Source organism: Biomphalaria glabrata, chromosome 8 (assembly GCF_947242115.1).
Source record: "Biomphalaria glabrata chromosome 8, xgBioGlab47.1, whole genome shotgun sequence".
Classification (NCBI taxonomy): Eukaryota; Metazoa; Mollusca; class Gastropoda; family Planorbidae; genus Biomphalaria; species Biomphalaria glabrata.
Genome location: NC_074718.1, coordinates 4,479,807 through 4,491,946, shown reverse-complemented (window position 1 = coordinate 4,491,946; position 12,140 = coordinate 4,479,807). Strand labels below are relative to the sequence as shown.

Here is a 12,140-nt window from a genome sequence, read left to right as displayed (position 1 = left end):
GAATCAAATGGGGCAAAAGGAAAGAGGTGTAACAGAGTCTAAGGCTTCCTTTTTAAACCTTCATGATAAGCACATTGCGCCCAAGGCTATGGAAATAACCTATAGGCTTATTTTTGGCATGACATCTATTAAGTGCAAGAAGGTCAATATTTTTGAAATCTGTGGTAAATGTAAACTATGTAACATGTCAGTGGGAGTGGAAGAGAAACATTTGTTTCTAGATTGTCCGTTGTTTTCTAAGGTGAAAAATACTGTTAAAGTCTGTTAGATGCTAATTGTGACCCAGATGTGGATGTAAATCTGGCGAGCCTTTTAAACAAGGTTCCCAAATTACGTAACAAAGCTATTGGGAATTTTAATCTCATTATCTTGGCAGAGTATAGATATCTTGTTTGGAATACTAGACTGAAAATTGTTATGGAGAATAAAAAGTTCCTTCCTGATGGCCTTGAGATTATGTTTAGACAACGTGTAGACTTCCAACTGGGGACCTTTGAGGGAATGTAAAGGATGAAATGGTTATTTGAAAGTTGTGGGTTTGTATAGTGGTGAATATGTAATTGTGCTTAGATGCATATATATGTATGTGGGTGTTTTTATGTTTCTATGTGAATGGAAAAGTAGTTTGTGGGATACATGTAGGTATATTTTTAGTATTACTGTAGTGGTTTTCTCATTGCAAATGTATTTTACTTAATGGAATTATCTACATAAAATGTTTGGCTTGTATTAGGATGTATTTCTATGTGTTCTTGGGTAGTTACTTAATGTGTTGGACTGCGCCCTCAGAACTCTTCGACTCCTTGTTTTGTAGCCCTTTTGGTTATGTACAAGATAATTGTGTGTATATATTTATGTTTGTTTTTGTGGGTGCGGTCATGCATGTATTGGTGTGCATTTAATTTTATTCTTGGTTAGTTACCCTTTAGTTGTTAATTTCATAATCCTTGCATCATTTTTCTGTCTCTGATGGTTTCAATATTAATTAAGCATATCTTTTCTCTAAATGAAAAAAAAAATGTATTATTATTATTATTAAGGCGTTACATGGCAAAGAAAGTTGTGTTTTTTTTTACATTCCTTTGGTGTGAGATTAATAATCAAAGTTGGAGTGGCTCGTGGTGCTTTATGTCGGTGCGTAAATTATGGCATTCTAGCACCAATGTGTATTAAGTGCACTATTTTTGAACGCACTTTCTTTTTGTTGCCTTGCTTGTAAGCTGATGGAGTGTTTTTGTTCTGCTGGTGTAACGTTTGTTGAGATTCTTCTGTGTTCCCCTGTTTAGGGTGAGTATCTAAGGCATGACTGCGTTTCGCAGTTGTTTCGATGCCATAGTGATAGTCTACTAGACCTTTTTAGTTTGTCTTTACTTTGTCTTTACAGGGAGTTAGCTTGGGATTGGAAGTCTACGCCGGTGACTAGAGATAGCAGTGTGTTGTGTTGTGTTTTCGAACATTAATGTGTACGTTGTGGGACAGCAAGGTGTGGAATTATTATTTAATTAATAAATTCACAGTATTAAAATGTTCCAAATTCAATGTCATTACTCCATTAGTTTGTCATCATACTTATATTTATGTTATTAAATATTTACATTGTTACCAGTGAGTCATTTATTTATTGTAAGCACGAAGGTGCCTGGTTGAATGTCAGGGGCCCGGGCAAACGAGCTAAGGCCTTAATATAACACTGACACTTTATTTGTACTGGGGACTATTTAACAAAAAGAAAAATTAATAAATAAATAAAAATTGCTCACAGATACTATATTTTATCTTTCAGTCTGTGGTGATTTTAACAGAACTCACATGACCTCTCGGTGTCAGCTGGTGGAGATTAATTGTCCCGGGACTTCAGTGGGGAAAAAATTATCTCCAGACCAGACATACTGGAATGCATAATTAACTTAGATTAGATCTAGTCCTCTAAGTTCCTCAGGAGCTCACTGCAATGCTGTGTGTCCTCAATCTTGGGTTGACGACAAGTGAACATCTGGAAACCGTACCGGTCTGTCCACTTGTGGAGGTTTCTCTACTAGTGATTTGGGAAAGCGGTCATAGTAATAGAGTTCAGCCTGTATACAATGGCGTGGGACTTATGACTTAGTGATGTACACGAACAATGTTTTGTGTTGATTAGCTCCCTTTGTGGTACCTAACAGTTTCAGGAATTCAATCGCACCAACAAAAACATACTTCTTGGAACCTTTGGGCTTCCATAGGATATTGTATACACAGGCCTCCCCCACAGTGTCAGAATGACAACACACCATCCCTAAAAACGTCTGTGTGTGTATGTGTCCCAGAACTGTTGGACTTTACTAGTAAATAAAGACATTGACCTTCAAAACTTCGGAGATCAGTCATTTCGTGTGAGGTGTAAGCCCCTGTGGATTGTACGGCTTAAAATGTATGCGGACTTTCATGCGACTAGGGCAGGAAAAAGGACAAGCAAATGAAGGCAAGAACTATGAACAATTTCTGAACAAAGTTTTTACATTTGTTGTTGTGATACCATAAAATTCGTTTTTTTTTTTTTGTTTTTTTTTTTGTTTTGTTTTTTTGCAATGTATTTTTTGGATAATAAACTGAAAAAAAAATTGTCACCAAAGGTGTCTGACCAAATAAGAAGAAACTAGTTTTGTCTTATTTAGTGACGATGCAAGTCTGAACTCTTTTTTTTTTTAAATATCATTCCAAAGAAGAAGGACTAATTTGTGATGTCAGACATTATACTTCTTTGATTTTATTTTTCTAAAACCCCCACCCCGACTACTATCTGAGTAGACCATGTCACAAAATGAATGTAAAACATACTGACATGAGTTATTTCTCTAAGGGAAAATGTCATAGAATGATAAGAGTTGAAATAGATGACCAAGTAAGTAATTAAATGTTGTCTTTTCTGGCAAGGCAAACAAGCCTCCCAGCCCCCCCCCCCCCAATGAAACAACAACAACAACTGATGTGTAGATTGTTTGTATATTATTAACAATAAAGGTTATTATTATGTTAGAAACAAACGAGTATTCAGTCTCTGGCGCTGCCAGGGTCGAGTTTCCTTAAAGGGAAACAAAATTCATCGTAGTCCCTTTAACAGTTTCCACTGAGGAATTTTCTGGTGATGTGGCAGGTCTGCAGAAGTACCGCCCTCTGACAGGCAACGAGGATGTTTCTAAGAATGTTAAGGGCCTTGAAGGTATCTGTGAGGTCAGTTGTTATTATCCCCTCGGTTGATATAACAATGGGGTATATTGTTATTTTGGATAATTTCCATAGACACTTAATCTCCAAGCCTAGGTTCCCATATTTTCTTTGTTTTTCTATCTCAGCTTTTCTTATATTATGAGACAGTGGTACGGCGATGTCAATAATGGAAGCGCCTTTTTCTTTTTTTATCGATGAGCAGCAGATCAGGGCGATTAAAATCTACCGTTTTGTCAGTCAAGATAGGCCTATCCCAGTACAGTAGATGATCCGTAGACTCGAGAACCTCTTGTGGTAAGTATTTGTAACGAAGAGGAGTATCCTTACCGATCAAATTATGTGTCTCAAAGCCAAGTGCAGATTTATTAACTTTGCAACTTGGTTATGGCGACCTAGGTAGGCAGATTCTGATAGGGCTGGACATCCTGCCATTATGTGTTCAATTGACTCACCCACATTTCAACATTTTCAACATTTGTCTACAACATTGAGTTTCAGGATATGTTTCTCGTAATTTTTTGTCCTGATTACTCTGTCCTGTATTGCTGTGACAAAGCCTTCAGTTTCAGGGTAGAGATGACCTGCTTTGAGCCATGCTAAGGAAGCAGCCTTGTCAATGTTGTCCCCATCTAATAAAGCCGGGAATGTTTTTTCTTCCCATTGGCGAATCTCATGCCCTACGTCGTCCAAACCGACATTAACATCAACATTGTGTAGGTTCAGAGAGGTCGCATCGAAGTCGTATTTGCGTAGGGAGGAATTTAGATTAGTTTTGTTGGCTTTTATTATGCAATTAAAATAAATTTTGTATCTAAATATTTATGCATAATAAATTTTGTTGAGTAGGCCTAATTAATAACATCATATGTTTATACTTCATTCATAATGATAAGACAGAATTAGAGTTGAATACAAATTCACCTGATGAGTGAAGGTAGAATTAAACATTCGAAATGAATTTTTGAAATCTCCTAGTGTACAGGTTTTATTACCTGTGTTTAACTTACTTTAATCGATTAGACCTAGACATTTTGGGGACGGCCGTGAAGGGGGGGGGGGTTAACCTCTTTAGGGGCCCCTGCATTTGGCGTAATATTTAATTTTTAATGTAAAAAAAAAACCCCACTCATTTGGCGGACCCCCGCGAAGTGGAGGCCCGGGGGAGGGTTCAAATTCTACCCCTCCTCCCCCAACCTAGCTACGCCACTGGATTTGAAATAAATATTATTTTAATTATTTTCAAAAAATATTATATTATATTTCATGTTTAACAATGGAGGTATTGACTTTTGATTAAATGTTTAAAATTTTTTTTCTTGTTTAAAAAAGTTGATAGCTTTAAGAAAGTTGATAGTTTTCAGAAAGTTGATAGTTTTCAGAAAGTTGATAGTTTTCAGAAAGTCTATAGTTTTCAGAAAGTCTATAGTTTTCAGAAAGTTGATAGTTTTCAGAAAGTTGATAGTTTTAAGAAAGTTGATAGTTTTCAGAAAGTTGATAGTTTTCAGAAAGTTGATAGTTTTCAGAAAGTTGATAGTTTTCAGAAAGTTGATAGTTTTCAGAAAGTTGATAGTTTTCAGAAAGTTGATAGTTTTCAGAAAGTTGATAGTTTTCAGAAAGTTGATAGTTTTCAGAAAGTTGATAGTTTTAAGAAAGTTGTTACATGTCAATTATTTTGTAGCGTACAGTACTACTAAATGTAATACCTAGCTGTTGGAGATTGTATTACACAATATTGGATACCAGTTTGCCAAGTTTTATGTTGTATTACACAATATTGGATACAAGTTTGCCAAGTTTTATGTTGTATTACACAATATTGGATACAAGTTTGCCAAGTTTTATGTTGTATTACACAATATTGGATACCAGTTTGCCAAGTTTTATGTTGTATTACACAATATTGGATACAAGTTTGCCAAGTTTTATGTTGTATTACACAATATTGGATACAAGTTTGCCAAGTTTTATGTTGTATTACACAATATTGGATACAAGTTTGCCAAGTTTTATGTTGTATTAAACAATATTGGATACAAGTTTGCCAAGTTTTATGTCCAGATTTTGAAACTGCAGGTTATTTCGAAAAAAAAATTACAAGTTATGATCAGAGTGGTGCATAAACTATGGCCCGCGGGCAATAAGCGGTCTGTAAAGTGGGGCTATAAGGCTCATCGAATCAGTTTTCTCGAAGAAGCCTCAAGGGGTCTTTTTCATTGGATCCGGGCATTTTTTTCCCGTCTTACATCACGTGACAGATGTTTGGGAAAAAAAAATCCCCCCCCCCCCCCGGAGATTAAAGTTTAGGCACTCACCTGTAAGTGACATTGTGAGTAGGCGCTTCAAAAACCTTGCAGCCCTCTCTCTTGGGGAGTGTCTCGCCTTCCTCTGTACAGAGACTAGGGACGATGCATAAGAAGGCCGCCAAGGTGATAACGAACTTTGCTCTCTGGAACAATCTGGAAGCATTTGAGGAAGACATTCTTCTTGAGTGCAGTCTGGACATTCAAATTCTCAACTGCTCCTAGAAATATCCGTCGGTCACACCAAGAATAAAAAAAAAATTAAAAGTGTATCCAGAATTATCCACAAACATGAGTATCCACAATTATCCACACTAAGAATCAAATCGGGTAATCCACGAGAATTCAATATTACAGACACCACTATTATTCAAATCGTTATTGTATACTCTGGTTCCAAGTGTTCCCCACTTCTGTACACCATTGTTAAGAACAACTGATTACCGAACACACTGCGCAGTGCCGGGTATCACAATGGCGTGGGTCCCCCCACAAAAATAAAGGAGAGCATAACCCGATAAGGGGAGGCTAATGTGTTTTCCCACGCTTCAGACGGAATGGGAAACTATGGACGGAGGCATATCAATATTTCATCCGTTAAAGTTTCTCGTCATCAGTTTCCAATTTGCGTTTACCCAGAAGCTGCTCAGTTAGTTCTCGGCCACGTGGGTGCTGCAGCCTCGATTTAGATTGCTGAATTCGCTTCCGGCATTGGACAGGCGCCTGAAAGACAAAATAAGCATAAACAGAATGAGTCGATATTTATATAGGTCATTGTTAACACATGAGACTATTGATAAATGAACACGCAACTATTAACCTGCACCTTTATAATCAGAGTATATAATTCTCTACGTCGCCCAACCATGCGGGACACCAAGCACAAACACTGACTCTCTAGCCCTCGATGAAAAAAAAAGTCATGGAAAGATAACTCTCTTATTTCTGCAATCGGACTAGTTATTTTTAATTCTGTTTCAAAGAATACACAATGGTTTTGTTTGCATGTGCATGCAAATTTCCAAAACTTTTTCTATAATCATCTTTTTTTTTAAAGTAACGTCTGTATTTTAAAACAAAATTGTGCATTACACAATCCTGAATTCACACATTCGCACCATGCTGTGCATTGAACGTAAACCCCCTTTCTGTTTGATGTATATCACACGTCCATAAAATAACATTTCAATCCAATAACACGCCACATATGTCAATGTCTCTAACAGATTCTCAGCTTTCTTATATGGACAACCAAACAAGATCCAACAAAATACATATCATTTCCCAAACATTAAGATTTTACACTCTCAGTAATATTTGAACCCATTTCAGTTTTGCGTAGCGTCAATAATTTTAACTTTTTATGGAAAAAGCAGAGAACAATTCACAGTAACGAAACTGCAATATATAAATACAACAGCATGTTTGTTTGAAAATATAAATAATCAGAACTCTCTCATTGAAAAAGCTAGACGAATGCATAATTAAGATTAACAAACAAAAATTAATATCCCGCTATTTTTATTTAGACTTTCACCAATGATCAATTTACACCGTGCAACAGGTATACCATAATTTACACAGTGTAAAAACAGTTATCCCATAATTTGCACTCTGTAAAAACAGTTATCCCATAATTTACACTGAGTAAAAACAGTTATCCCATAATTTGCACTGTGTAAAAACAGTTATCCTATAATTTGCACTGTGTAAAAACAGCTATCCCATAATTTGCACTGTACAAAAAGAGCTATCCCGTAAGACTTTTCACAACCAGTATACATTTTCACCCGGGAAGATTACCTCAACTATACTTTACCTTTACTTTACCTATTCCTTAGTCTGTTGGACCGTTGGACCTACAACTATATCAACAAGTAAATTATCCATGACATTAGTATCAGAGGCGGCCATAGGGGGTGGCGAGCGGAGAGACATCCCTAAGACTTGCACCTTAGGCCTAGCTCTAAAGAGAAACCTTGGCCAATATTAGGCCATCGTACGAATATTCGTGGCCCTGACATGAGACTCGCCCCCCCCCCTCTGGCCCCGAACACCTCTAAGATCGCCTCTGCTAGCACCCACCTAAAATATGACCTACTGCTACTTCTCCTGACGTCGGAGAACTGACCAGACCTCTGATCAAATCAAACACAGCCCCTTGCTTGGACAATGTACTCGTAACTCGCTTTCTCCATTCGTATTCTTGCACCCACATAAAGGTCCAAACAAAACAGTATCGACTGACCTCATGACAGTGAAAAAAAAAAGGCGTGACAAAAAATCATCAAACCCTGGGGCAAAGGTCATTTCTGACCTCTGACATTTTTGTCGGACTGTTTTACTTCAGAATAGGGCGTCAAAAACAAAAACAAAACAAAAACAAAAACAAAACAAAACGAAAGAGAAGAGGCCTAATATTTGTACTATTGACGGCAGCTAGCGTTGGTGTAGGGCAGGGGCTCTCAACCTGTGGATCGCGACCCCCTTGGGAGTCGATTGATGATTTGCCAGGGGTCGCGGAAGACCATCGAAAAAATGGACTGTTATTGTCTATTCTTCTGTTGCTGTATGTATGTGCGGAGGAGGGGGGTCGTGGCAGAGTGGCGGTTGTAAAAAGGGGTCGCCGAGCCTAAAAGGTTTGAGAACCGCTGGTGTAGGGGGTATGGTGGCCGAGTAATTAAGCGCTTGGCTTCCAAACCGAAAGGTCTCGAGTTCAAATCTCGGTGGAGAGTGGGATCTAAAGTTTGTAAGGGCACCCTGAGTCCACCCAACTCTAATAGGTACCTAGCATTAGTAGTGAAATGTAAATTTTCGGCTGGTCGTTGTGCCGTCCACGTGATAACCTTATAAACTGTTGGCCACAGAAACAGATGACCTTCACATCATCTGCCCCATAGATCATAAGGTTCGAAAAAGTGCTTTTAGTGTTGGTTTTAACACTTTAACACCGAGTTAACTGTTTTGTTACTTCACGCGATACAAAAGGATGTCTTCTGGGATCCTTCCATCTGGAAAGCGGGTGACATGTCCGAGCCAGCGTAGTCTTCACTGTGTCAGAAGAGCATACATGCAAATTGGTCAGTTTCAAAAATATGATTCTGCCCCGTCTCAAGACGAAACCAAAACCAGTGACTCATAGGAGCGCATCCATTGTCTTCCGTGACAGAAGTAGCCATATATATATATATACATATATGTCGGCTTGACATTTTAGAGACCCCTGCATTTTGACAATTAATATCATGACATAAGATAATGTACTGAATAAATAATAAATATATGTCTAAAAGGAAATATATGCAGAAACCGAGCAAAAGTCACACACCTTAATAAAAACGGTAAAACGCCTTAGTGACGATATTTGGATGTCTTTTGGCCTGGATAAGTGTGACATTATAAGCATTAAAGGGGTTAAGGCAGCAAACACTAACATTACATTTGAAGGCATCGAGGAATTAAATTCTGCCTCTCTTTCTAAATATCTTGGAATACACCAGAATGCCAAGATAAACCATAAAAGATTAAAGGAGGACTTTCTTGGTAAATATAAGCAAAGAGTGAATAAAATCCTCAACACCAAACTGTCTGGCAGTAGCCTCATCACTGCAATGACCGGCTGGGCCGTCCCAGTGCTCCTTTACACGTTCGGTGTCATCAGGTGGATTGACACCGACCTACATGACAATTCAGGGCCGGTCTTACAGATTGCGGGGCCCTATGCGAAACGGCTAGCGCGGGGCCTAGTCTGGGTAGGGATAAGGATAATAAGTGAAAATTAAGAATTTCGGTAATAAAATAAATTCGTCATTGCATTTTATTCATATTTTACTAAGTGTAAAATCACGGTCAAAGTAAATTACGAGTCATCTAGAATAGAAGGTAGTTTTACAACAAAAAGCCGATAAACATTCACATCTGCCTTGTAGATTTGCTATTTTTAAGAGATCGGAGTTTTCCATATTTAATGACACCCCAAAATGACAATTTTGTTTATTTTTTTACGGTCATTTTTTATGTTTTCAGGATAATGTCATAATTTCAGGAGATTTTTTCATGACCTTTTCTTTTCGTATACTTTGCAATTTCTTCTTCTTCTTATATAATACAGACGTTACTTCAAATAAGAAGATGATTACGTCCTACGCTTCACTGGTTTTCCTGGCTAGCTCAGGCAACCCATTACATGCTCTAACAGCACTAGGGAAGAAGGAGCATTTGTACAAATTTGTCTAAGCATATGGAACGAGGAGGCCTTGGAAACACTGATATAAATTATACTGGTTTAATTTAATAATTTACAACTAGTGTAAGCGCCGGGCCTATGGAAGTGCGGGGTCCACTGCGGCCGAATAGGTTGCAGTGCCCTAAGACCGGCCCTACATGACATTGATAGACTCACTAGAGAATTACTAACCAAATTTCGATGCTTACACCCCGGGTCCTCCACCATGGGGGTTATGCCTGATCAGGAGGGATGGAGGTCGTGGATTGCAGAACATCATCGAATTCGACCCTGGCAGCGCCAGAGAATAACTACTCGTTCGTTTCTGACATAATAATAATAATAGTAAGGCATGTCTTCGAGTCGCCTGATTGATTAAAGTGCGGTATTTCCCCTAGCTACGCAGCTCTAGCTGTGGGCTACATGTTTTGCCACATCTGGTGCAGATATAACCATTGAACGCCGGTTGCCTATTTCAATTATGGGCCCCCCTACAACATTGGAAGTTTAAATTATCTTATAATTGAACTTTAGTCTTAATCATTAACAATTATAGACATGTATAATTGCAACTATTCTCCCATATTTTTGATACTATGAAAGGGTTGGATTACACAGACTTACGTATTGCTTATTGTTGAAGTAAGAAAGGTATATTTTACATAAAGAAAATGAAGTTACTGCCCTTTGGTCAATGTTATTGTGTTTGAAGTCCCACATTTTAAACCTGTCTTAGCAGTTTATTTATTTATTTTTTATTATTGATTATTAAACCAAATGGGGTAGCCAGTGGGGTGAGGTGGGTTGATTATTAAACCAATTGGGGTAGCCAGTGGGGTGGGTTGGAGGGGGTTCACCCCCTCCGAAATGAAATCCCCACCCCGCGGGGGGGGGGGGGGAGGTACGGAATTTAGTGACTGAATTTTAGCTTTGATTTTGTTTATTTTAGGTGAGATTTTATTACTAAACCATCACTTGCTCCAGCACAGTCAACGACAATCCGCAAATTCTTCTTTTTTTGAAGTAACGTCTAAGATAAGATAATTCCAAGAGCACAGCTAAAGAAGATTTTGATTTTACCCCCCTCCCCCTTTTTCCGAAATTCACGCTAAAACCCCCTCTTCAATATAAAAAAAAAGCAAATTACCCACTAGAAATTCTTTAAGTGTAGCCAAAGGGGCTTTGAGTTTAAGCCCCCCCTCCACTTAAGCGGGGTTTGAAGCTAAAAAGACCTCTTCGTTATGAAAAAAACAACAACAAATTACACACTCAAAATGTTATGAGCGTAGCCTAATGGGTTTTGAGTTTAAACCCCCTTCAGCGGATTTTGAAGCAAAAAAATACCTCTTCAATATTAAACAAGGTTACAAAGACATTTTGTGTGGAGATACAAATTCAAAATCGGCCCCCCGAAGTGGTCCACCCAATATTTTCAGAAAGAACATCAGAATGAAATTCTATCAAAGAAAAATGACAGAGAAGAATGGAGAAAGAAGGTTGACGGATCTTCTGTGGTGCCCCAGTGGTCCACAGACCAAAGGATATGTGAAAGTGAATGTGAAAGTTAGATGTGAACCTGGCTTAACTAATGTCTTATAATGAATATATAATTGCCCTAATTGTTTTTTAAAGCGACAATCTCTTATTCCTCAAGAAAAAAATTTCCGTAAAAAAATAATTCTTTAGTTCAGTGTTTTATCACCATAGGGTCATGGGGTTATGATCTGATAGTGCAGTTCATGCGATAATATGGAAAACTACTAATTAATTGTTGTTGTAAATTATGTCCAACTTATATGCATACTAAATGATTTTTTCTCTTAAAAAATAAACATTTTTTTTTTGTAAATGTAGTAGTTAGTAGGACATAACTTAATAAACTTAGCAATACAAATGTAAAAAAAATAAATTTTATTGACAAAAAATCTAAAACCGTTCCCATAAATGTGTTGAAAATATGGTGAATGGTTATCTCTCCTACTAATGAGCCTCTCCTATTTGTTACTATTAATAGTTAATAGTTGTAAAAGTGGTGTATTTTTATGAAAAAACTTCTTGCATAGGTGATTTAAAAAATTAGATTTTTCCCTTTCAGAAAAGAAAACAAAGTAGCAGTTGCATCAGAACTTTAAATGGTTTAAAATATTATGATGTCGGATGTTCACTATCTTTTCTAGTTTAAGAGATCTAAACGGGACGGACGGACAGACATTCCACACAAAACTAATACCGTCTTTTCCCATTTCGGGGCAGCTTAAAATACAGAACAAATTTAAAAAAAAAATTATATTCAAACAGAGGAAACACAAAACAATGGTCACGTGGTTAACATGTTCCAGCTTCTCTATTTCTCCACATAATTTTTTTTTATTTCATTGCGTTAGCGAGAATTTCTATATCGAAATAAT

The 12,140-nt window shown here is 37.5% G+C and overlaps 1 protein-coding gene across 2 annotated transcripts in view; it reads right to left on the bottom strand.

Annotated features, from left to right (window-relative positions):
• The window catches only part of LOC106063634 (uncharacterized), a 132,703-nt gene that overhangs the window by 70,657 nt on the left and 49,906 nt on the right, over window positions 1-12,140 (bottom strand). For both annotated transcript variants that reach the window (XM_056037661.1, XM_056037660.1), the window contains exon 2: window positions 5,520-6,230. In XM_056037661.1, coding sequence (XP_055893636.1) covers window positions 5,520-5,710 — 191 coding nt within the window. In that variant the 5' untranslated portion in view covers window positions 5,711-6,230. The remainder of the gene's footprint in view (window positions 1-5,519; window positions 6,231-12,140) is intronic.